At 37.5% G+C, this 27,463-nt stretch overlaps 1 protein-coding gene across 4 annotated transcripts; it reads right to left on the reverse strand.

The window, feature by feature from the left end:
• Positions 1-11,580: 11,580 nt before the first annotated feature.
• LOC149246919 (succinate dehydrogenase [ubiquinone] iron-sulfur subunit 2, mitochondrial-like) lies at positions 11,581-22,186 on the reverse strand. 4 transcript variants are annotated; one of them, XM_089458059.1, is made up of 4 exons: positions 21,463-22,186; positions 12,330-12,414; positions 12,089-12,189; positions 11,717-11,839 (listed from the first exon to the last, which is right to left on the reverse strand). In XM_089458059.1, exons 1-3 carry the CDS (start codon positions 22,089-22,091, stop codon positions 12,121-12,123), a joined length of 783 nt encoding a protein of 260 aa, XP_089314185.1. In that variant the 5' UTR covers positions 22,092-22,186; the 3' UTR covers positions 11,717-11,839; positions 12,089-12,120. The 4 variants fall into 4 exon arrangements, with proteins under 4 accessions (XP_089314183.1, XP_089314185.1, XP_089314184.1 ...); XM_089458058.1 differs by having other exon boundaries at positions 12,096-12,189; positions 21,463-22,185; XM_089458057.1 differs by lacking the exons at positions 12,089-12,189; positions 12,330-12,414 and having other exon boundaries at positions 11,581-11,839; positions 21,463-22,178.
• Between the last annotated feature and the right edge of the window lie 5,277 nt (positions 22,187-27,463).

Consider the following 27,463-nt stretch of genomic DNA (forward strand, 5'->3'; position numbering starts at 1 on the left):
CCTTTAAAATGGCTTCTAGGCGCTTTTTGTTTATAATTCCTTAAAAAACCCTCATAACCCGTTTAAAACCCTGTTTAACCCATTCTTCGTTTAGTCCCCGGGCGCTTAAGTCCTAACACTGATAACCCATATGACCATGATCATAGCACATGGGGTCTTTTCACCTGTCATATTAATTAAAGCACATGTCTTAATTCCACTGCCATCCGATCATTCCGCAATGATCCGACAGTGTACGCTTTCCCCGCTCCGTAAACCGCGCGACTGTTAGCCCGCGGGAAAGTGGTTTTCCCCACCGACCTACCTGCCATGCGTCATCATATTATTGCATCACTCCTCCATATACGGAAACTGCCCATTCCCGTAGAGCGGTGCGGGGAATACCGCCTGCCCCGATACCGCCTGTCTCCCCGCTCGTTAACTTGTGCCCATCTCCGCCTCCCGTCAGCCGTTGGATCATTCCCGCCGCGATCCAACGGCCATCATTCATCTGTTCACACTTTCTCCCGATAGCCCTCTCAGATCCAATCTCAGCCGTCAATCTACCAGATCTAACGGCCAGCGTTCTTTCTCAGCTCTTCGTCCATTTTTAATGTATTTTTCAGTGTTTTTGGCTTGACTCATGCACACGAAGAAGGAAGAGATGATCCAGCAATCTGCACATGAATTCCTCAGCTAATACATTTAAAGAACAACACGGTCAAGGACGAGAAGGACAATCCTCGAGCAGCTCAATGACTGCAACAGTTATGGAAATGCATTCAAATCATACTTCACCTGTTCAAGAAGGACAGAAAAGTACCAGTAAATGTCATTTTGTCCATTAAAACAATCAAACTGTATCAAAAGCCCATATCTAATTGTAAATGCAGTTGGTGGTCAGTTATTACCCCTCCACTCATGGGTCTGCAGAGATTTTTTGTGAACAAACTCTATATATACCCAAAAGAAAAATGTAGTCAGGTTGATGAGTGTTATTCTGTTGAAAACTTCAACTCCTGGAGACTGTAACTACTATGAGACCTGCAGCTTCTGGTCTTCATTTCTAGCTAATACAAGCTTCTTTTTCTGGTTGATTTTTCACTTTCCACTTCTTCTTCTTTGTTCCAGGTTGTGCCTATTATGTATTTATTCATGTGCTGTTGATGTTTAGCATTAGAGGGGCTGTCATCCCACCTTTGTGTTAGAATCTAGCTGTATCATTGAATTTGTATGCAGGTTTCTGCTGTTTTAATGCCAGAGAGCTATCATCCTGTCTGTGCATTAAGAAATAGATTGACAGACCTTTTAACTGGTTGCGGCTGGCCATCTCAAGGTCCTGTGCATCTGATGGTGTGATCAGTCTTCTCCATCTTCATATTTTCCCTAAAACTGTGAGTAATTGGTGGTCTAAAGCCTTGTAGTCTGGCGGTGTTCACCCATGTCTGGGGTTAAACATAGTAAAAGTGGTTATCTGGCTTGAATGTGCAGCATTTCTTTCATTCATCCACCATTTTCCAATATTTTGGTTGAGTTTGTAATGTTCTTGAGCATCTCTAATATACAACCTAGGAGAGTTTCTTGGGGTGATAACATTAATTGGTGCCATTTCCGGGGAGAGGAGAATTGAAGCTCAGCTTCCTTGGGAGAACGACACAGCTTCAAGCTTTGATGATAGACAAGGTTTGAACACAGTTTTTTGTTGTAATCATCTATCTGGCGACTCCATTGGAGGAAGACCATCCTTTGGTGACTCCACATTTAATTTCTAGCTCAGTTTGTGAGACATACTCGAAGAAATCCTCAAAGATCACCAACTAAATCAGTGCCTGACCCTGAGAGGACTATCAAATCAAAAAAAGCATCACAGAAAGGGGCATCAGGATCAGGTAAGCCTAAGAAATCTAATTCATCTCTGAAAGATAAAGTTGTAGCTAAAGATGTACAGTTTGAAGATTTAGAGCACAACACTGTTATTAAGGAAATTCCTTCAGAGATTAATTCAGCTCCTTGTGCAGTTAGTTCCCCTTTGAATCTCAGTCCAAAGAAAGCTTCCCATTCAGTCCAAAACATCCCTTTGTCTCTACCATCCATCACATTACTCCCTACCATTCAATCTGCTACTATTCTTCCACATATTCCAATCATGGCACGACAACAAGCACCCACAAAGATAGAAAGAATTGTTGCTGCTAAATATGGACCTCTAGTCTTGCCTGTCCCTTTAAATCCTATGCCTGTGGGAGAATATCAAAAATATATGCCTAAATTCACTGGAACAGAGGGGGTAATAGCAGAAGAACACCTTGAATATTTTTACAGTTATGCCGATAATTTAGATATAAGTGAAAATGATGTGTGGATGAGAGTTTTCATCCAGAGCCTTGATGGAGAGGCTAAGAAGTGGTTTAGAGAATTATCCCAAAGGTCTATAACAGATATTGAAGCATTAGATGATGCATTTTTGAATCAATGGGGAGATAAAAAAGACTTGTTGTATTATCATACTAAGTTTGGTAATCTGAAGAGGGAAAATGGTCAATCTTTGTCTGATTTTAATAAAAGATTCAATCGAATGTATAGTAAGATACCAGCTGAGGTAAAGACTACTCCTACCTCCACCAAACTCACTTATGCCAATGCTTTTGACTCTGATTTCTGCTTGTTGTTGAGAGAAAGGAGATGTGCTACTCTAGCAGACATGCAGGACGCAGCACTAGAACTAGAGTCTAATATCATGGCAGCAGGAAAGTTAAAAAATCAAGCTAACAGAAGGAGGCAGAGAGCTCAAGCTTATACTTCTTCTGCTTCATCTTCAGAGCCTAAATTAGAAAAAATGACTAAGATGATAGATTCATTGGCTGCTGAAATTTCTAAGCTGGGAGTTGAATAGAATTCAGGGAAAACAAGACAGCAGAATACATTTGCTCCAAGAAATCCTATTCCATTTAGAAGAGCAAATGAGTAGTTAAAAATTATGCAGAGGGGTGAAGAATCAAAAGAAGATCAGAAAGTTAAAGCTCCTTTCCAAAATGTAGTCATGGAGGAGGAACATTTTGAAGAAGATGAGGATGAAATTCACTGCATGGAGGATAAATGCAGCACTGCGTTTTTGACATTGGTTGAGTATGAACAATCATTGTTGTAGGAACAAGACAGTCAAGAATGGGATAGAGAAGCTGTCCTACAAGCTGAACAGCAGCAGAGGTATAACCTGAGATCAAATGCAAAAAATGTCAAAGAGAATCCTGCCCAAAGAGCTGTTGTCCAAACAGAGTCACAGAATAGTAGGCAGAGAAGACCAGCAGCTGATCCAGTCATCCTCAAAGCTCCAATTCAAGAGGTAAAAAGTTCTGATAATTCATCTTCTTCTTTCAACTTTGAGTCAGAAGTTCAGAAATTGAAAACAGTTGTGCCTCTGGTAGAGTTGGTGAAGAATGAAGTATCTAGAAAGCCTATCCTTGAAGCCCTTGAGCTAGAAACCACACAAACCTCCACTGACTTTGTTAATTTGCAAGATGACAAGCCTGCCATTGTGCTCAGTCCTATGATTGAATCTGCTAATAATAATTCTCCATCTTTTTATGTCTCATTAACCGTTCATGACAAAATCCTCCACAATTTCCTGCTAGACACAGGGGCCAACCACAATTTAATGCCTAAAGCTGTCATGGAAGAGTTAGGCCTTGATATCGCTAGACCCTATCATGATTTATTTTCTTTTGATTCAAGGAAAGTGAAATGCCTAGGTTTGATTAAGGATCTGGAAATTACCTTAACTCAGCTGCCCATGAAGAGTATGATGATGGATATTATGGTAGCAGATGTCCCTCCTAAGTTAGGCATGTTGTTGTCCAGAGGGTGGATTAAGAGACTAGGTGGGACATTACAGAATGATTTATCTTATGCGCCTGTCCCAGTGTTTGGAGGAGAAAGCAGGAGATTGTATAGAGAAGCACATTTGGCATACATCATTAGCGATGAGAAGAATCCTACAAATCATCCCATATATGCAGTGGACATTGATTTTGGAGCTTGTATTCTCCAAATAGAAGAGTCTAAGAAGGCCTCAATGAAAATTAGGAAACCAACAGTTCAGGCTTAAGAAGAGCAAGGAAGTCAGGTTTTGGAGATGTTCTTTGATGGAGCATGTACCAGGGAGACTGCAGGAGCAGGGGTGGTGCTAGTATCTCCACAACAAGAAAGCATTCAGCTGTCTTTTAAGCTGGTTTTTCAAGTCACAAACAACATAGTAGAATATGAAGCTTTGTTGTTGGGCCTTAATGCAGCAAAAGACAGAGGAATTAGAAGCATAAAGGTGTTTGGAGATGCTGATTTAATTATACAGCAAGTAAATAAAACATTTCAAGCAAAGCACCCAAGGCTGAAAGCATACAGAGATGAGGTATGGAGAATCAGAGATTCTTTTGATTATTTCTATATTTCATATATCCCTAGAGCCCAAAATCAGCTTGCTAATTCCCTTGCTATTTCTGCTAGTCTATTTATACCTCCCATGCCTCCCAAATTAGTTTATGAAGTCCAAATGAAGTACAGACCTTCCTTGCCTGATAATGTCCACCATTGGAAAGTTTTTGATGATGATGATGAGATAAATAGGTTCCTTCAAGTCATTGATGAGTTCTCTGAAATGCAAATTGACCAAGAAAATGATGTCTTGTTAGAAAACCCCCAGTCCCAGCTTAGAAATAAAATTGGTAAAAACAACATTGTTCAACTTCCCATCAATCATATTCCTAGGGGTTTAATTCCTTTAGAAAGATTGTTTGACCAAAATTATGTGCCTTACAAGGCTGCCCAAAAAGAAGATCAATCATCAGTCTGTAAGCATGATATAGGAAGTCCAGGTCAGCCTAGGTATGTGAATTTGTCCACTCATTTGTCTGCTGATCAAAGTGTTGACTACTGTAATTTAATGAGGCAGTTTGCTGATGTATTTTCCTGGGAATATAGTGATCTGAAAACGTATGATAAGAACATAATTCAGCATAAAATCCCTCTGGAGAAAGACATGATTCCTTTCAAACAGAAGCTGAGACGGATAAACCCTATGCTTCTTCCTCTGATTGAAAAAGAAATTAAAAAGTTGCTAGCTGCCAAGATCATAGTACCTCTGAGGTTTGCGAAATGGGTAGCCAATTTGGTGGTGGTGAGGAAGAAGAGTGGAGAAATCAGACTCTGTGTTGATTTCAGAAATTTAAACAAATGCTCCAAGAAAGACAACTATCCTCTGCCCAAGATGGAGCATTTGCTGCAAAAAGTCTCAGGAGCTAAAGTAATGTCTTTCTTGGATGGATTTTCAGGCTTTAATCAGATTGTTGTGCACCCAGATGATCAAGAAAAGACTGCATTTACCACTCCTTGGGGCACTTTTATGTATGCTAAGATGCCTTTTGGATTGATGAATGCTGGAGCAACCTTTCAGAGAGCTATGGATATAGCATTTGTGGGGGAGAAGGATAAATTTGTCCTCATCTACCTTGATGATATAACAGTTTACTCCAGCAGCCATCAAAATCATTTACAGCATTTGAAAAAAGTATTCTTGAAGTGCAGGAGGTTTGGAATCTCAGTCAATCCCAAAAAATCACAATTTTCTTTGGAAGAAGGCAAGCTGTTAGGACATGTTGTGTCTGCTGCAGGTGTTTAGATTGACCCATAAAGAGTAAAGGCAATATAGACTTTGTCTGTCTTGAGATCAAAGAAGGATATCCAGTCCTTTTTGGGCAAAATTAATTTTGTGAGGAGGTTTATTCCAAATTTTGCAGAATTGGTTAAGCATGTGACCTCCATGTTGAAGAAAGGATCAGAGATAAGATGGATTGATGCAGCAAGAGGATCATTTGAGTTTATTAAAAAGGCTATTATGGAGGCTCCCACATTAATCAGTCCAGATTACAGCAAGGAGTTTAATGTATTTTCTTTTGCCTCTGAAGACACCATTGCAACAGTTTTATTGCAGCAAAATGAAGAAGGTTCAGAACATCTAGTAGCATTTTTCAGCAAGAACTTGAGGGATGTTAAACTAAGGTATGATATTATAGAAAAACAAGCATATGCTCTTATTAAATCCTTAAAGGCTTTCAAAGTTTATATCTTGCATTCAAAAATAATTGCATATGTGCCTTTTGTTGCAATAAAAGGTGTCTTGAATCAACCTGATGTTGATGGAAGAAGGGCAAAATGGATTGCAAAGATGATAGAATTTAACATAGAGCTGGAGCCCACCAAGCTAGTCAGAGGTCAGGGGCTTGCCAAATTATTAGCTGAAGAAAATTGCACATCGTTAGACATTGATTTCCTATATGCAAATGTAGAGAATGGTTAGGCAGAAAAGGAGGAAACATCTGAACCACAGAGGAAGCAGTTAGTGGCCGAGAATCTAGCTTCTTGTAATTGGTATGTTGCAATAATTAATTTCTTGTTGAAGCTAGAAATCCCTTCAGAACTTACTCAAAGTCAAGCCAAAACTTTGAAACTTAGGGCAGCAAAGTATTGCATCAATGAAAATCTGCTTTACTTGAGGGATCCATCTGGAATATTTTTAAGGTGTCTAGACAAAGAACAGTCAAAAGAAGTTATGCAGCAGTTTCATAACAGCATGTGTGGAGGGCACCATTATTGGAAAACTACAACCCATAAAATTCTCAGAGCTGGGTACTATTGGCCCACTTTATTTTCTGATGTATTTTCTTTTGTTAAATCTTGTGACAGGTGCCAAAGATTTGAAGGAAAGCAATAGTTGAAATCCCTGCCCCTAAAACCAATAATTGCAAAAGGACCTTTTCAGCAGTGGGGCTTGGATTTCATTGGAGAAATCAATCCACATTCTAGTGGACAACATAGATGGATATTAGTAGCCACTGATTATTTCACTAAATGGATTGAAGCAGTCCCTACAAGGAAGGTTGATCATAATATGGTCATGAATTTTTTTACAGAGAATATCTTCAGCAGATTTGGTTGTCCACATAAATTAATAACAGATAATGCAGCAGACTTCAAGGAAAAAGAATTGGTGAAATTATGTGATTCAATGGATATTAAACTTGTTCATTCCACCTCATATTACCCAAGGAAATGGTTTGGCAGAATCCTCTAATAAAAGTTTGATCATGATAATTAGAAAGTTGTTAGAGGACAATAAAAAGAATTAGGATTCAAAGCTCAAGTATGCACTGTGGGCTAACAGGTTGACCATTAAAAAAACCACAGGCAATTCTCCTTTCAAGCTGGTGTATGGTGCTGAGGTTGTATTTCCAATTCAGCTAACTCTCCCTGTGGCAAAATTCCTTCAAACAGAACAAAATGAGGAAGAATACATGGCAAATAGGATCACTGATTTAGCAGAGTTGCATCAGATTAGAGAACAGCTAGTTGAACAGGCTGCAACACATCAGAAAAAGATCAAGGAAGCCTTTGACAAGAAGGCAAAAACAAATAATTTTCAGATTGGTGACTTGGTTTTGAAATGGGATGTACTAAAGGAGAAGAAAGGCAATCATGGGAAATTTGATGCTATCTGGACAGGGCCTTTCATCATTTCACAGGTTCAAGGGAATAACACCTTCATACTGAAAAGTATGGGAGGAGAAGCAATTTTTTATGGCCCATTTAATGGGCGTTTTCTAAAAAATTATGTTTTTTAAGGTCCTTTTGCCTTAAAGGTTGTAAATATCGTGTTTTTATCAGTTTTAGTATAGATGCAGTAGACTCCATGCTCAATGGAACACTAGAAATGTTGTCTAATTTGTTTTCAGCTGGAAATGCATTGATTTGCAGGTTCTTGAGACCTCACAGGGAGGATCTCATCCCTAGAAGGAGATAGTGTTAGCTCTGCTATAGTTTGCAACATTTGATGGATTAAATCAGGTCAGACAGTGCTCGTTTTGATTGCAAAGGGTTTGCAGCTGTTTATTTTATCCTTCCCTTTCATTTGCCTTATTCCCTTATAACTCCCCACACCTCCATTTCCTCCTTCCCCTTAGATCCTCCTTATTCTCTTTTAAACCCCTTTGTCCTTGTTTTCCTCCCATAACCCCGCATAAACCTTTAAAATGGCTTATGGGTGCTTTTTGTTTATAATTCCTTAAAAAACCCTCATAACCCGTTTAAAACCCTGTTTAACCCATTCTTTGTTTAGTCCCCGGGCGCTTAAGTCCTAACACTTATAACCCATATGACCATGATCATAGCCCGCGGGGTCTTTTCACCTGTCATATTAATTAAAGCACATGTCTTAATTCCACCGTCGTCCGATCATCCCGCGATGATCCGACGGTGTACGCTTTCCCCGCTCCCGTAAACCGCGCGACTGTTAGCCCGCGGGAAAGTGGTTTTCCCCGCCGACCTACCTGCCACGCGTCGTCATATTATTGCATCGCTCCTCCATATATGGAAACTGCCCATTCCCATAGAGTGGTGCGGGGAATACCGCCTGTCTCCCCACTCGTTAACCTGCGCCCATCTCCGCCTCCCGTCAGCCATTGGATCATTCCTGCCGTAATCCAACAGCCATCATTCATCTGTTTACACTTTCTCCTAATAGCCCTCTCAGATCCAATCTCAGCCATCAATCTGCCAAATCTAACGGCTAGCGTTCTTTCTCAACTCTCCACCAATCTGCACATGAATTCCTCAGCTACCACATTTAAAGAACAACACGGTCAAGGACGAGAAGGACAATCCTCGAGCAGCTCAATGACTGCAGCAGTTATGGAAATGCATTCAAATCATACTTCACCTATTCAAGAAGGACAACAAAGTACCAGTAAATGTCATTTTGTCCATTAAAACAATCAAACTGTATCAGAAGCCCATATCTAATTGTAAATGCAGTTGGTGGTCAGTTATGACCCCTCCACGCATGGGTCTGCAGAGATTTTTTGTGAACAAACTCTATATATACCCAAAAGAAAAATGTAATCAGGTTGATGAGTGTTATTCTGTTGTAAACTTCAACTTCTGGAGACTGTAATTATTATGAGACCTGCAGCTTCTGGTCTTCATTTCCAGCTAATACAAGCTTCTTTTGCTGGTTGATTTTTCACTTTCCACTTCTTCTTCTTTGTTACAGGCTGTGCTTGTTATGTATTTATTCATGTGTTGTTGATGCATAGCATTAGAGGGACTGCCATCCCACCTCTGTGTTAGAATCTAGCTGTATCATTGAATTTGTATGCAGGTTTCTGTTGTTTTAATGCCAGAGAGTTGTCATCCTGTTTGTGCATTAAGAAATAGATTTACAGACCTTTTAACTGGTTGCAGCTGGCCATCTCAGGGTCCTATGCATCTGCTAGTGTGATCAGTCTTCTCCATCTTCACATTTTCCCTAAAACTGTGAGTAATTGGTGGTCTAAAGCCTTGTAGTCTGGGGGAGTTCACCCATGTCTGGGGTTAAACATAGTAGAAGTGGTTATCTGACTTGAATGTGCAGCATTTCTTTTATTCATCCACCATTTTCCAATATTTTTGTTGAGTTTGTAATGTTTCCGAGCATCTCTGATATACAACCTAGGAGAGTTTCTTGGGGCGATAACAAGAACGAACTCTCATGAGCTCCATAGTGAAACGGGTCGTTGGGCAGTTCCTAAAACACCATGGATGGAAAGGTTCTGCCATCTTTGTGCGAATATGAACATCGAGGATGAAAATTACTCTCTCTTAGAGTGCCCCGTGTACAACCACATTAGATCTCAATTTCAAAACCTTTGTTGGAATACTGATCTTCCTAGCTTTTTACTTGTCTTTACGTTGTCAAAATTATAGTGAGCTCAGGAGGCTTCTCTCCAAGCTTTTTGAGCATAAAAACAAAATCTTAAATCAAACTAAATAATTCGTTTCTTTAGGTCCGATAGATCGAAATTTGATCTCAGACGACATCATCATTATCATCATCAATTATATTATTTATATAATAATAATTAAAAAGAAGACAAGTATTACACACTTTTTAATTATTGATTATATCAAATTATATTTTATGATAAAATAATATAAATAATAATTATTTTGAAATAAATTAATGTAAAATTATATAAATTAAATAATTGATTTCATATAGCTTTCCTTATTACTATAACACAAGGAATATTTAATTTATTTTTTATAATATTTTTTAATTAAAAAAATACCTTTTAATTATATGTTAATCTTAACCTTTTTTGAAAAGCTTATCTTTATTGGATCTTCTATTTATCACTGCCATACATATGTATATTAAATAAATTTCTATTACCCATTTATTAGTTATTAAAGATTAAAATAAAAATATATATTAATCTTAACCCTTTTTGGAAAAGGGTGAAAGATAATTGTCTGGATCTTCTATTTATCACTGCCATACATATATATATATGAAATAAATTCTCCTTATTACTATAACACAAGGAATATTTAATTTATTTTTTATAATATTTTTTAATTAAAAAAAATACCTTTTAATTATATGTTAATCTTAACCTTTTTTGAAAAACTTATCTTTCTTGGATCTTCTATTTATCACTGCCATACATATGTATATTAAATAAATTTCTATTACCCATTTATTAGTTATTAAAGATTAAAATAAAAATATATATTAATCTTAACCCTTTTTTGAAAAGGGTGAAAGATAATTTTCTGTATCTTCTATTTATCACTGCCATACATACATATATGAAATAAATTCTATTACCCATTTATTAGTTATATATATATATATATATATATATATATATATATATATATATATTACGCATTTATTAGTTATTAAAGATTAAAATTATAGAAACCTAAATTATTTAAACCTAAATTATTATTGATTAAAATTACAGAAACCCTAATTCAAAATAAACATTATTAAATTAAAATGGTGTGGAAACGCTATTAAAAAAAAAAACAAATAATTATGTTATAGTTCTTTATTCCACCTATAAAAGAAATTGTAAACATATATAATGATTTAATACGAAAAATTCCGACATATATTAATTATTTAATATTCTCAATATAGCTAGTCATATATAATGATTCAGTATTCTCAATATAGCTAGTCATGCCGTTATTGGTGGTTTTGCTTTGTGTATGTGAACCGCATAGATCATGTCAAACACATATGCAATTTCCAAATATGCCATCGTTTTTCACAACTTCCATTGAGTAGTGAGTTTTATTTTCATGTACCATATGCCAATCGTTTTTCACAACTTCCATTGAGTAGTGATCCTAATATAATCACAAAAAGTTTTATTTTCATGTACACTTTCCAAATATGCCAATCGTTTTTCACAACTTCGATTGAGCAGTAATCCTAATATAATCACAAGAAGTTTTGTTTTCATGTACACTTTCTATTATGGCCTACATACCCTCATGACAATACCCCTGACAAAGTTGAGGAAGATTTTGCCATGAGATTGTTACAAAAACAAATGAAACATTAAATTTCATCATATAGATTGCCTTCCTCTACCACGAATTCTTGCATTTTTACTTATCATCGCATTTCTATATAATCACTGTTTATACATGCACTTTGCAGTATCCTGGATTTCTGTGATTTCTGTTTGCAGAAACCTTGTTCAGAGAAAAAAAAAAAAGTTACATATAACAGAGAGTGAGCATTCGAAGTAATCTTGTTCAGATTATTACTTTGTACAGAGGCACCAGATAGTTGGTAGACTAAATAACAGAAGCGAACTGAAGCTTCTTTATATGAGATATCTGCTTTGCGGGATTTAAGCCCTTTGGGCAGCAATTAGTGCAATTCATGATGGTGTGGCAGCGGTATAACTTATCCTCGTCAGCCAGTGCCTCCACCCGTTCTTCACTGTATTCATCACGGCTGTCGCATATCCACCTGCACTTTCAACAAAAATATGTGATGTGGTGATACTTGACCCAAGTTGTTTGGAGTGATCCTTTTAACTTTAAGAATAGAATAGGTTGATAACCTAACTGGGATGACCCTTCGGTTAAAGCAGTGAAATGATAACCTCTTTCAACTCTATCTTTGTTTGAGTTATTTAGGAATGAATTTGCAAACCAAAAAAGACACAACCATGATAATATTATTAAAAGTATCTAATAACATAAAGGAGTTTAGAACCTATAACCATTGAGCAATTGAGCAAGAGGTGTCTAATGCTGAGACTTAACGCCCGCCCTAATGGCCAGGGCCAATGTTGTATGGAAGCACCATTGGTTCACCTGTGAATTGCTGTCATGCTGTCAGGGGATTTATGCTGGATGCAATTCAAGTAGTTAATAACATCATGTAGTTAATGACCTCGTTCTTACATTTTTTTTTTAATTCTAACTGTTAAGGGCTGGGACTTGCTGGGACTTACAAGTGTTACTCCTTGTACTTGCTGGGACTTACAAGTGTTACTCCTTGTACTTACTGGGCTATGTTCCAACCATGACGCAGGACATCTGCACTACAAATATCCACCAAAGAGGCTGGTCAGCTGGCAAGGTTTCATTTTGGGCCCTTACAAAAAAAAAAAAAACCAGCAAGTTCATCTCTTGGATTTCCAAGAAATCCTGCTGGACAACAGGAAAGAAGAAACAAATGGAGGCACTTTTGTGCATGCTTACTCTTACTACTTATTTGAGTCCTTATATTATAAATACTTCAGCAGAAACAAATTGGAGGCACTTTTGTGCATGCTTACTGTTACTACTTCTTTGAGTCCTTATATTGTATGCCCTTATATTGTAAATTCTTCAGCTATTCTGATTGCCCTTTTCAGTCTATTGCTTGGCCATGGCATTCTCCTTTCAGGAGAAGAAAGCTTACCATTCTTTGAAGTTGCTTGATTAGTATTCTACTTATTTCAATGGAATTCATGACAAATTGAGAATCATATTTGGAATTAAGATAATCTGCTTCGAATTAAGATAATCTACTTCATGATGCCAGAATGGAATCCAGTGGGCTTAACCATGGCATAAGCCTCTATCAACCTTTTTTTTTTTTACAAAGTAGGGTGCTATATTAAGGTCTGAAATAAAATAGGGGAGTCAGATCTCCGAAGATACAATAAATTCCGGAAAAAGCCTGGGTCAATAGAGTTACAAAATGAGACTCTCTCTATTACCCTTTTTCTACTTGTTCTGATTCTAAAACTACTATAGCTGCTATAGATTCTTACGAACTGAGATAACCAAAATTTACATGTAAAGACCATTTTAGTCGATTTCGATATGGCTAATTTGTCTTGCAGTAGATTCCTCCGGCTTTGGGTCCGCTTCAGGTTGTTTGGCACTTGAGGAGCTGGGCGCCGCTTTGTTTCATTTATCCATCATCCATTGCAGAATTGAAATTGATTCTTCTGCATGGTTGCAGCGATTTGCTAAATGACAAAACTGTTCATGCAATGAAGACACCCTGTGCAAAAACAGATCTATTTCAGTTCTGTATTTCTCATTCATAGTGCGGTTCTGGTCCAGCCTTTTTTCGAGGATCTTTTGCTGATTCTCCAGAATGCATTGTTGGGCTCTAACTTCTTCAAGTTCAGCTTGCATGTCTAAACAATGCAGGCAGTCTTCACTTCGGTCCATTGGGATTGATAAGGGAGTAAAGAAACAGGAAGGAGAGAGAATAATGATAAAAACGCGGCAATCAAACAGAGCGGGGGTGATAAAAAGGGCAACGGGAGTTAAGATTAGAAGAGACCAGAGAGCACATAAAGCAGAGGAAGTATACAGAGAAGCGGACTTTGGGGCTCTATGGATGAGAAGCGCAATATAGATCCAGTTCAGCTGAGAGGAGCACTTGCTTGCTATACTCCAGACATTCGAACCCAAGTAATCGCTGAGATTAAGACAGAGTAGAAGGAACTTTCTGCAAGAACGGGGACAAGCAAGGCTTACAGCGGGAAAGAGAAGGATTCACGAAAGAGAGTAAGATAGTGTCGGAGAAGGGAAGGGAGATGTTACTTATATAGTAGAGCTGGGGATAAATTAGGCGGGAGCAAGAATGACTAGTCACGGGAGGCTGAAGGGGAGTCTGGCAAATTTGAAAAGAGTCCAAGAGTCTCAAAGATACAAATATGGGGAAAGATATGCCGGCGGGCATGATGAAGTTAACCTGATTGTTGTGTCTTCTGCAGTCATCACGTCCATGTATTATCCCTATGCTGATGACAGTCCAGTTGCCAGCCCAATAAAAAGGACAATTATCAAGCCTGACACCGGATTTAATCTTGTAGCGGGAGATTTCCATTGAGATCATGGCACATATTGGATCGATTCCCTGGAGTTGCATCTGAAGGTGCCGGCGGGTCTTCCACACACGTTGTTGGCATGTTCATCCGCCTTTTTGTTGAGATTTCGAAGGATATGGAAATATTTGATGTCATCCATCATATGATGAAGGATATGGTTTCGTTTATTTACTTGTTGAAGCAGAATGTTGGGGGAGTTTTGCTGCTGCGCCATTAATCGGATTACGATTGAGGAATCCCCAAATACCTGAGCTTTTTTAATTCCCATTTTGCCTAACTGGGTTAGACCTTGGAACAAAGCCAGAGCTTCGACTCTGTTGTTCGAGACCTCCCCAAGACTCCACTCGTAGTGGAGGATGCATTCCCCTTTGGGGTTTGTGATCAGTCCCCCTGCTCCAGCTATCCCAGGATTCGATTTGGAAGCCCCATCAAAAAACAGGGAATAGCAGTTACTCTTTTGAATCCAATTGGCGAAGTCCTGCTCGTTTAGTCTGATTTTCCAAGACTTGATTTCTTATTTGTTCTAAACTTCTCTCCTATTGCCTTCTGGTACTTTGCACTGCCTGTGCAAGATGTAACTAATTATGTCTCCCTCCTCAACATTGTACTGTGTAGCATCGATTTTGCCTTTGGTGTTGTTTGAGATAGTTTCCAAGGCAAGAGTTTTGGCTTTGTTGCATGTGGTTCGAGTATTTGTACTCTTATCTTGAAAAAAAAAATTGTTCCTGGCAAGCCAGATTCGCCACAGCAAGGTGTGGGGAAGAGCATTCCATACTTTTTTCACCAAGTGACTTCTTTTTTCTTTCCAAGGACAACTTTTCCTCCACTTGTATATTGTCTCTGCTATGGTATTTTGAGGGTCCCAGTTTATAGCTCCAATGAAAGACATCTTTCTCCAGCAATTGGCAGTAAATGGACATTCTATGAATAGATGATACATCGTCTCTTCAGCTTGGCAACAGTTGGGACATCTGGAGGGTCCATTGATACCCCTTCTTTTAAATTTTCTGCTGTTAAAATTTTGCCTCTCAGAAGAAGCCATATGAAGAATTTTATTTTTGGGATAGATTCTGCTCTCCAAGCTAATTTCCAATGAGGCCATATATTGAATTGAAAGGTGTTGCTACAAATTTGTTGATGGCCTGCTTTGACTGTGTATTCGGTCCCAGAAGAGTCCCAACGAAAGCCGTCTGCTTCATTTTCTTTAATAGGGGCTTTGTTGTGAAGGAGGGTCTTTAGGCAGCTGAGGCTGGGCTCTAATGCGTTAGGAATTTCAGGGAAGGTCCAGCCTATCCAGGTACGGGAGTGAGGATCCCAACTGGAGATTTGGGCTAGATTGTAAATACCTTCCTCGTTAAGAAACTTGATGATTGGCTTGGCTTCTTTGTGCGTATTTAGAGGCTGGTGTCCCAATATTTTATCAACCCCAAAGTTTATGCTATCTCCTCCCCCTGGGACTTTCGATATATTTTGGATCATCATAGGCAGAGACTATTTGCATAACCTCCAGATTTTGGTAGAGTCTCTATTTGGAATATTGGAATCAAGAAGCTACTGCCTGGGAAAGCTTAGATATTTGACCTCCAATACTCTTTTCCACCACATTGGAGGCCCTGTTATTAGCCTCCAAACAATTTTCGCACCAAAAGCCAAATTCAAGAATTTTGGTGCTCTTATGCCAAGTCCTCCTCTTTCTTGAGTTTGTATAACCTACTTCCATTTGACTAAACTGAACTTGCTTTTGTCGCTCTTACCCCCTTGCCATAGGAATTGGCGAAGGGCAGCTTCCAATTTATGATGAAAGATGGCAGGAGCCTAATATAAAGAGAAATGATAAAGAGGTAAGGAGGTGATACCTGACTTAAGGAGAATGAGTCTACCCGCAGGATTGAGCCATATTGTTCCCCATTGCTGCACTTTCCTTTTTACTTTATCTATGATTCCATTCCAGGTATCAGCTTTCAAAGGTCCCAGACTAACTGCCATGCCCAAGTATGAGAAATGGGTCCAATCGATTTTACAAGGAACCCCGAAAATGTTGGCAATGCTATGGATAGTTTGATTTGTCGTATTCCATCCATAGATACAGCTTTTGAGCTGATTTACCAGTCCTCCCGAGTAATCCATAAACTGATCTAGTAATTTCTTGAACCTTTTTGCAATTGTGATGGAGGCACCTCCTATTAGCAAGGTATCATCAGCGAACTGAGAGTGGTAAATATTTTTAACTCCAGTCCCATAATTGATGCCAGTTATGAGTCCAACTCTCCTGTTGTGATCCAGAGCTTGACTGAAAGATTCTGCCATGAGGATGAAAAGGTAGGGGGAGAGAGGAAATCCCTGTCTTAGGCCCCGAGAGGATTGGAAAGCTTCACATGGTCTACCATTGATGAAGGGGGATATCCAAGGACCAGATATGCATGCTGCAATGAGATTAATGAAGGAAGTTCCGAAGCCCATCTTTGTAAGGATAGCAAATAAGAAGGAATGTCTGACTCTGTCGAAGGAATTCGCTAGGTCAAGCTTTAAGACAAATCCTTTTTCTTTTCTGGATAGACTTGAATGAATGGCTTCTTGGACGAGAAGGATGGAGTCAGTGATATGTCTGTTCGGCAAAAAGCCTCCTTGGTTTTCAGATATCAAGGTGGGAAGAAGGGGTTTTAATCTTGTGGCTAAAATTTTGGTTAGGATTTTGTATGAAGAATTGCAAAGGGATATGGGTCTGAATCTGGAGAAGGAAGAAGGGCGGTTTTCTTTGGGGATGAGGGCTAAGAATGTAGAGTTGGTGAATCCTCCAATCTTCCTTTTTCTTTGGACCCATCGGATCATCTTAGATAGGTATTTTTTGATCACATTCTAGTATTCCCTGTAGAAACAAATAGGGAAACCGTCAAGCCCTGGTGATTTATCAGGATGCAAAGACCAGATTGCTCTTTTGATTTCTTCTTCTTCGATATCTTTGTTGATGTTATCGTTCATTTCCTTTGTAACTCCTTTGGGCATGTGCCGAAGCAAGTCGGCATAGTCTTCTATTCCTTTATCCTCGGTCAGCAGGTCCTTATAGTATTTAGAAGCTGCCTTCTTTATAGTCTCTTGAGTACTATGTTGATTTCCTTCACTGTCCAGGATTGTATTGACATTGTTTCTAAGCTTCCGGGCTGTGGCCTGTTTGTGAAAGTAAGCAGTGTTTTTATCTCCCTCTTGAAGCCATACTTGTCTGGATTTTATGTGCCATTTGATTTCTTCTTCCCTATTTATTTTGCTCAGCTGTCGTATAATTCACTTTCTTGCTCTTTGCTTTGGTGTGTTAATCCATGTTCTTCAATTCTTGCCTGCACATCTTCTAGCTCATTTTTAACTCTCTTTTTGTTCTCCTCTGGTTCTTGGTATCTCTCTTTGGCCCAATCTTTTAAGGCCTTCTTGGTTCTTTTTAATTTCATTTCCCAAATGAAACTTAGCGAGCCTTCCACATGTTGGATCCATGTTTCCTTAACAATTTCTCTGACCACAGGTATCTGATTCCAAAGAGGGCTGAATTTGAATGGAATGGGCTCAAGAGGGCGATGGTTTTCCAGAGTTAAGGTGATTGGGTAATGATCAGAGGCAAATGTGCTGAGAACATTATAGTATCCTACAGAGAAGTTTGAGAGGAGCGATATATTAACTAAAAATATGTCTAATCTTTCCATTATATTGCCACTGCCAATTCTGTGATTGCTCCAGGTATATCTGCGATTTTTGAGAATGATATCCACTAAATCGTTGTTCTGGATGATGTCCTCTAGGCGCTCTCTAAACGGATCTGTAGTAAAAGTGCCTCCCCTTTTTTCATTTGCATGCAGTATTAGGTTAAGATCACATGCAATTATAATATTTGGATTGCTTTCTCCATCAATGCTATTTTTCAAGTCATCCCAACAAGTTTCCTTTTCTCTATAGTGGTTGGGAACATAAACATTGTAAATGGTCACTGTCTGGCTGCCTGTGTTGCTGTCAAGAGTAGTTCTAATCCAGTTCTGATGAGAGTTTGTTGCAGTGCAAGTCCATTTGTTGCTGTCCCAAATGGTAGCAATGCCTCCCGAGGCTCCTCTAGATTCGTTGATGTTGCCCGAGAATCTCTTCTGTTTTTCTATAATTTTTTTCATTTCATGTTGATCTTGTTTTGCTTCTTGTATCAGCATTATTTCTGGCTTCTCATTGTGAATCAAATATCTGAGGGCTGCAATTTTAGAGGGGTGCCCTAAACCCCTGCTATTCCATGAAAGGATTTTCAACATGGCGCATTGGGCATGCGGAGAGGTGCTCGCCTCTCTTGGTCTTTACCACTTATTTCTTTCTCTTGATGTCCATGGATAAAGGATTCTATTGGAGTTTGCGTTCCCAATGCTATGTCCTTTTGGGTATTCTCCTCCCTATGTTGTTTAGCGGTTTTTCTGCCTGGGCCTGTTTTTTTGAATGAATCACTGGGTTCTCCATGCTCTTTAGAGGAACTTCTGGTAATCCTTGAAGAAAGGGACTCGAAGGGGGGTTGAGAAGAGGTGGTCTGAGGTTGAAGGGAAGGAGGGGGCTCGGAAGATGGAATATCAGGGGCAGAGTCATTAGTGGAAAGGATCCAAAAAGGATTGGAAGAGAGGGGAAGGGGAGGTTCAGGTGTAAGGGTTTCAGAGGGATTGGAAGGCGGGGAGAAGGGGCGTTGTACATATGGCCCAGGATTGCTAGAGTCCTTGGATGGCTTAAGAGGACGGCCTGTTTTCTTTTTTTTTACAGGTTCCCATTGTCCATCTTGCTCTTCCGTCTCTGCATTTACAGTTTTAGTACATCTATTAGCAAAATTCCCATACTCGTAACATACCTTGCATTTAAACGATATTTGTTCGTAATCCAGCGGCTGAATATGGCTCCAGTCGTCCACTTTTAACATTATTGCTTCCGGCAGTCCTCGACCAAGGTCCACGTCAACGCATATCCTAGAACAGGCTTGCATGTTGTCCTTGGGCTCGCTACGGTCGATGTATTTGCTGACAACATTTCTTATGGCTCGCACCGACTCATCTCCCCAGCAGTGAAGAGGCAAGTGAGGGAGACGGACCCAGACTGGCACAGCATTGGGGATATCCAGTTCCAGGTCAAAGTCCAAGGTCCATTTGTTGAGGTAGAGAACCCTGGAATCCATGAAGTATGGTCTGTTTCTACATATCAGATCCTTGTCTGCGTTGGTTTCGAAATGGAAAGTATAATACCCTCTTCTGCAAAATTTGATCGAAATCTTCCCTAAGATCTTATCCATCCAATTTCGTTCGACCCATTTCTGAGTTGTTCTTGGCGAAGGCCAGAGGCCTGTGAACTGATCTATAAGACCTTTCCCTGCAAGAGAAATTGTTGCCATGCGGGGGAGGGTTGGAGGGAGCAGAACTTCCTGGAGAATGTCAAGCTTTTTCACAAACTTCGAAGTTGCTGGCTTGGGTTGCTGAGGAGGGAGTGATTTGATCAGATCCGAGAAAGCTCTTTGAGGATCGAGGTCCTCCTGTGGCTGATCTGGGGGGCCATGGCAGGGGCCAAGGCCCAGAACGCGTTGATGCGCAGCAGGTATCGTCGTCCTAGGGCCGGCGCGAGCTACCAGCAGAGCGCACTCGCAGCAAAAAATCCTTAAGCCTCTATCAACCTTACTATTAAAACAATACCTGAAAAATTTTCAGTGTGAAGAATATTAATCAGCTTGTTCATAAAGCATTTCTGAGTAGAAACTATGGAATCACACGACCATATATGCTCTCCACGAAAAACCCACTAGATTCTAGCCCTGAATTAATCCTTAACCAGCCCCATCCAAATTCATGAAGTACAACATGCAAGGCATTGACAACTACAGTATATTAATCTGTAACAAGACAGAATCTTCAATAGTGTAATAGTGCAAAAAGAAACTTTATCAGGAGGTAGAAGCACAAGCAAAATGACTAAGGACAGCTCCATCAAATGGACAAAACTCATTAACAACATTTTCTAAGCAAGGCCAACACCATGGACATACAACATTATGTAGAATGAGGCAAAATAACAGTAATCCATGTAATCCTTTATATAGATTGATGATCAATTCAAGTGAGGCTGTATAATTTGAATTGAGTTAGAATTGAAATCTAATTAACATAAATCCATTTTAACACATGAAATGAAATAGTAAATATACATGGAATGAAATAGTGAATATATGGTTATATAGAAAGTTTAGAAAAGGAAAAGAGCTTTTGTAATCATATAACTCTAGCCTTGTAGTCATATAACTCTAGATTCTAAAAGAAAGAAAAGAGATTTAGTCCTAATAAATGTTATTCTAAGATTTAGCTATCCAGGCTAAGATTTCAATTATGTAATAAGAGAAGACGGGGAATCAAAGTGATTCTATTAACATTTATCATTTTATCTTCAAACATGTTGTATGATGAGAGTGTGACAGAGACGAGGGGCAGAAAAAGGAAGGAGAGAAGTCTGATCATACATAAGTATGAGATAATTAATTATGTAATAAGAGAAGACGGGGAATCAAAGTGATTCTATTAACATTTTATCATTTTATCTTCAAACATGTTGTATGATGAGAGTGTGACAGAGACGAGGGGCAGAAAAAGGAAGGAGAGAAGTCTGATCATACATAAGTATGAGATAATTAATTAAATAGATGAAACAACCAGTTAATTTGGAAATCATTAAAACGTTTATGTCAATAAAAGAGTTACCTAGCTACACACCATCATTATTGCATATTTCACCCAAACAGCCTCACTCAAATGTAACACCATCATGATGCATATTTCACTCAAACAGCCTCACTCAAATGTAACACCATCAGTATATTTCACTCAAACAGCCTCACTCAAATGTAACACCATCAGTATGCATATTTCACTCGGCCATCCTCACCGAAATGTAAATGGATTGAAGCAATATACACTTCAAATTGGCACAGATTCTAAAGAGGCAAATTTTGGCTTTCTCCCTTTGTTTTAAATCAAGTGACATCATAAAGTTTTTTCAAGTTGTATAGAAAAGAAATAGAACAGACCCAGGACAGTTATCCAAGAATATCCAAGAATACTTATCCAAGTATATATACCCTAAGCAATGAGTTATGATAATATAACATAAGCAATGAGAGACATATAGTCTTTAATGTGCTACGGTTGTGTGCATAAGCACCACCGACTTGTGCTAGGTACAGCAACTATACATGTGCTAGGTGTAATATGTATACCTGTTAGCCTGAAGCAGAGCAGCAGGTCCCAGAAACCGTTCAGGGTTCCACCAATAACTGGGGCACGAAGTAGTACAACAAGCACAGAGAATACACTCGTACATCCCATCCAGCTTAGCCCTGTCACTCTTGCTCTGCAAGAACTCCTTCCCATCTAGCGTGGGAGTCTTCCTCTTCAACCAGGGCTCAACAGCTTTATACTGATTGTAGAAATTGGTCATATCAACCACCAGATCCTTCACTACCCACATGTGGGGCAACGGGGTAATAGTCGAAGCCTTATTAGACGTTGTATTGATCTTAGTAAGGCAGGCTAACCTGTTAACCCCGTCGATGTTCATGGAACACGAGCCGCATATTCCTTCTCTGCAAGAGCGCCTGAAGGAGAGAGTGGGATCAATTTCGTTCTTGATTTTGATCAACGCGTCCAGCACCATGGGGCCGCTCTCGTTCGTGTTTATCTCGTAATCTTGGAGGCGGGGCTTTTCTGGGCGGTCTGGATTCCATTTGTAGATGGAGAACGTTTTTGTTTTCTCAGGCTTGGGCTCAGTAAAAAGGTGGCGGGGTCTAACCCTGTAAGCTGCGCTTAAGGGTTTGATAGTTTTTCTGGAGATTGAATATGCGGCCATTGTTCTGGTTGTGGTTGCTATCTACAAAACATATGCGTGGCTCCTAAGATGAAATAGGTGATTTCATGGCGGTATCTGCCTCTGTTTCAGAATCGACACGAATGTTTCTTGCTCTCCACGTGCATTATGCATGCAAGTAAATGCATCGACGTGCCATCTCAAAGTAAGGTCTCGCCATTCAACAATGGCAGTTTAGCATTCACATTTTGAAGAATGGAATTTACTTTGTTTCTCTTTTATCTATAAAATGGCGTTTCTGCCATGGGTCTCTCCACTTTTAATTGCAAGATGTATTGTGGTATGCCCAACATCCAATGTTGATGGTTTAAACGATCAGTATGTTGGTGATAGATACAATGAATGGTAAAGAACTCTTCATTTTAACGAATATTTATTCTCGTGTATCATGTTGATAGTATTAAATATTTGATGATGTTTATGGTCTACATGATATGAAATTAAATGAAAAGGTAAAGCATGTTTAGAAGTTAAGAAATCAAAGTTTTATAGAATCTTTTTCAAGTAAATAATCGTTAAATAATCGTTATGGTAGCAGGTAGAGATAATATTGAGTGGGTACTTAGAATTTGGTATTTTGAAGGATGTATTGTGTATGCCCAACATCCAATGTTGATGGTTTAAACGATTAGTATGTTGGTGATAGATACAATGAATGGTAAAGAACTCTTCATTTTAACGAATATTTATTCTCATGTATCATGTTGATAGTATTAAATATTTGATGATGTTTATGGTCTACATGATATGAAATTAAATGAAAAGGTAAAGCATGTTTAGAAGTTAAGAAATCAAAGTTTTATAGAATCTTTTTCAAGTAAATAATCGTTAAATAATCGTTATGGTAGTAGGTAGAGATAATATTGAGTGGGTACTTAGAATTTGGTATTTTGAAGGATGTATTGTGGTATGCCCAACATCCAATGTTGATGGTTTAAACAATCAGTATGTTGGTGATAGATACAATGAATGGTAAAGAACTCTTCATTTTAACGAATATTTATTCTCATGTATCATGTTGATAGTATTAAATATTTGATGATGTTTATGGTCTACATGATATGAAATTAAATGAAAAGGTAAAGCATGTTTAGAAGTTAAGAAATCAAAGTTTTATAGAATCTTTTTCAAGTAAATAATCGTTAAATAATCGTTATGGTAGTAGGTAGAGATAATATTGAGTGGGTACTTAGAATTTGGTATTTTGAGTGGATTTAATACCAATAAAAATATTTGGGCATCTAAAATCTTAAAGCAATTCATATTTCTCAAAATTTCTATTAGATTTTGGTCAAAATTTTGTCAAAATTTCCACTATTTTCTAGGAAAAATTCTGGCCTCATTAGTATACTTTATCCAAAAAAATTCTGACCTCATTAAAATACTCTATCTAAAAATAAAATCTGGTATTTTAAATGGATTCAACACCATCAAAATATTTGGGCACCCAAAATCCTAAAGCAACCCATATTTCCCAAAATTCCAAAATTTCTGTTAGATTTTGGTCAAAATTTTGACTATTTTCTAGGAAAAATTCTGGCCTCATTAAAATACTCTATCCAAAAAATTGTGGCCTCACTAAAATACTCTATCCAAAAGTATGAAGACCATTGCAAATAGATTTGAACATCGAAATGAACATTGTCTCTACATTGCTCTCTATTTAAGCCTTTGCCATGGTCTGCCCCTTTATATAATGAACCACACTGGTTGGTTCGAAAAGCGTCGACCAAAAATTTCTCTTATGTGATTTCTACCAAAAGATTTTGCTCAATTCATTATAGATCACAGAAACTTGAATTAAAAAAAAACCAAAACAAAACAAAACAAAACAAAAAACTTATAACTTCCATACCAAAAAACATGCCAAAAAACAATAAATATTCATAGAAAATTATAATACCATTTTATTGATCAAAATTGTCAGAAAAAAAAATATAAATAAATAAAATAAAATTAGAAAGAAAACAAAAAGTATAAATACATTCTATTAAAAAAAAACATAAAACAAAAAGAAAATTACCCTCTTGATATTTCAAAACGTGAAGTTTACATTTCTCTTATGTGTGAAGATGCATCAACAAAATAAAACATGGAAATACTAAACATAAAACAAAAAAAAATTACTCTCTTGATATTTCAAAACGTGAAGTTTACATTTCTCTTATGTGTGAAGATGCATCAACAAAATCAAAAAGAAAATTACTCTCTCGATATTTCAAAACGTGAAGTTTACATTTCTCTTATTTGTGAAGATGCATCAACAAAATAAAACATGGAAATACTTTAGGATTAGTTAAAAAACAAAACATGGGAAAATAGCAAAAAGCTAAATACTCACAACAGCTATATTATTTGGAGCAAATACCAAAATCTAATTCACAACAACCATGTTATTATTTGGAGTACTTACCAAAAGTTGAACCATAGACATGAAATGAAATTTTATTGATGTTCAATAATGATTAAAATAAATTGGAGGTTTGTGGGAGCCAAGCATGGCAAGTCACATGTAGGATAGCAAGTAGATATTTATTTTTCAAGTTTTTATTTTGGATATGAAAACCTCATCACAATTCTATTACTATTGATTTAATAATATATGAAAACATCTCACTTCTTACTTGGATTTGGTGCTGTTTGGCTAAATGGTTTACAATAGTTATTGAAATCATAGGATTTCTTGTCTTAGATTCTCAAACCAATCTCATATCCTAGTCATATGTCTAATCATGTTGAAGTCAATATACATAACATCCTTTAGAGTTTTTGGCACACCTAAGTGAAATTATCAATGCACCTTATTTTACTTCTTCTCAATCATATTGGAGAAGTTCTACTTCTGCGTTCATAGTTTTTTTGTTCATAATTCCCCTCCTTGTTAGAGAAGTAAGAAATAACTTCCTTCCCTCAAGATTTTTCTAGAAAATATGAATTTCCTCCTTCTGAGTTCCATTTTCCAAATTTCCTTCCTCAATCTTTCTTCTTCATTATATATTCATAGAAAGCACTTTATCAAAAAAAAAAAATATTAAGGCACTACTCTTTTGAAAGAGCATATCACTAAAATTTTCAAGTGAAACTGTGCAATTTTATTTGGATGATGAAATACCTCAATCAAGCAATCACTTGTAAAAGCAACCAAATCCTTTATATCTCAATCTCAATTAATTATCAAAGCATCCAATTCCTTTGAGTCCATAATACTAACAACAACAAGAAGTTGGTTGGAAATTGTTCTCTATGGGTCATATAATCAACAACAATCTCATTATCACTAGGTTTCAAATCCTACAATTGTTTACAAAAGTAAATAAAATAAGGTAAATTTTTAACATGCAAATGTGCAATAAAGGACAAACCTGTTGGTCAATGGGATTCAAAAAGTATAACTATAAAATATATGTGGTATATTTTCACATGGTGAATTATTATTAGAAGCCATAGCAAATGTAGTGTGAGAAGTCTTGACATTGATTGAAACCCAAACTTTGGCTCTTCCTATGTTGGAATGTGTTATGTACTTGCTTCTAAATGAATCCCCATTCTTCATCCTTCAAAAGGCTCTATAAGAGAAGTCATAATCCATAGGTTCTAGTGTGGCCTAGAGAATAGGCAATAGCCACCATTCTAGCTCTTGAAGAAAGGAATCTCAGTGACCTAGGAACACTTTTAATTTCCTAGAAGTTAGCCTGCAAAACTAGATTGTGTTTCTTTGATTTTACAAAACCAGAAAAGAGCAATAGATCTCAAAGAAACCCTAGGTAGTTCAAATTGACATTTAAATAGATGGTACTAATTTACAAAATAGCCTTAAATTCGATATTTGTTTCAAAGCTTCTTAAGATTGAAGCTTGTGGGGAAATTGGCTCTATCATTATGCTACCAAATTGAAAGGGAAATTCCAATTTTCTACATGTGGGAGTTACTTTAACACTTCAACAAAAGGATAACTTTTGTCCTTCGAATTGATCACGATTTTAACAAAATACTCAACTTATGAAAGGGTTGGCTCAATCTTTACACCATAAAATAGCTTTAGTATCAAACACATATTTAAGGTTGGCCTTAATATTTCCATGCATAGGTCATTCCCATCACAACTCCACTTCATAGCTACACACACATATAACCTTTATTCATATCAAAATCATCTTTGTTTGTTGGGGTATTGTATTTCAAACCTAGATTGCACTTCTGGTCATTTTTAGCCTAGTTTTGATTTGGTTTGGGACATCAAAACAAGTATGAAGCGGTGCTACAAGAATTATCCTTTATGATATTTTTCTATAGGAGATCCTATTATAGGAATAGCCTCAAGCACACCAATCACAATTTTCACTACCCAAAAACTAATTTTATCCCAGGGAAAAGAATAACTAGTTAATTGAAAGGTCAACGTAACCAAAATTACTCCCATGACGCAAGTTAATTCATGAGGTTTTCTAAATCCACTTTTAAGATAAAAATGAAATGCATGCAAGATCATCATTAGAACCATCATACTTGTTGAACATTGATGGTTGATTAGATTAACCAACCAAAGTTAACTTGGGTCATTAGGTTCACATTTGCACCTAATATGTTTGAACTCTCACACATTTGCTACATACAATTAGGATCCATTAAACCACCATTATCTTGGAAAAAAAAGAGTTGGATTATTGTCCATAGGTTTCTGAAATTTGTCCTTCCAGATTCAAAACTTTCAGTGTCTCATCTTTCAATCATGTGATCATTTTCTAGTCCTCATAAGATATGTAAATAACCACAACTACAACCAATAGCCCTATGTGAAAATACAGAGATGACAGAAGATGTGGCACAAAATCTCTATAGAAAAAGAGAGAATTTCAAAATTGAATGTTGATTACAATGGAATTTAATTGCAATTATTTTAATATGAATTTGAGTTTGATATGACAAAGTTGAAGGTTCAAACATAAATCCATGGTTATAATGCACCCATGTTCTCACTATGATTTAGGAGGTTTGCACATGCCACTTATAATTTTTTGAACATCATATTCTTTTTTTGACACCCCCTTTTCATTTCCCCAAAATTTGTGATCTCATTAAAAAATTGTAATGTTAGGTTACCAACATTTATATTATGTACTAAAATTTATTATGTGATGTACTATTCTATTTTATTATTAAAAATTCAAGAGTTGATAGAAAGGAGTAGCCCATAGATCATGGTGCCTTCGGGAGGGAGAAAAACTTGACTATGGAGGAAAAGATTCAAGGGGGAGGAGATACTCTAGCCTTGATTGAATACATATTATTTTCATTTGATGTGATGGTTGGTATTACGAAGAAAATTTTAGCAAAAGATCTGTAAGATGAAGGGT

Source organism: Pinus tabuliformis, chromosome 7, assembly GCF_031772625.1.
Source record: "Pinus tabuliformis cultivar Carrire ecotype Pingquan chromosome 7, CPIR1, whole genome shotgun sequence".
In the NCBI taxonomy this organism is placed as follows: domain Eukaryota; kingdom Viridiplantae; phylum Streptophyta; class Pinopsida; order Pinales; family Pinaceae; genus Pinus; species Pinus tabuliformis.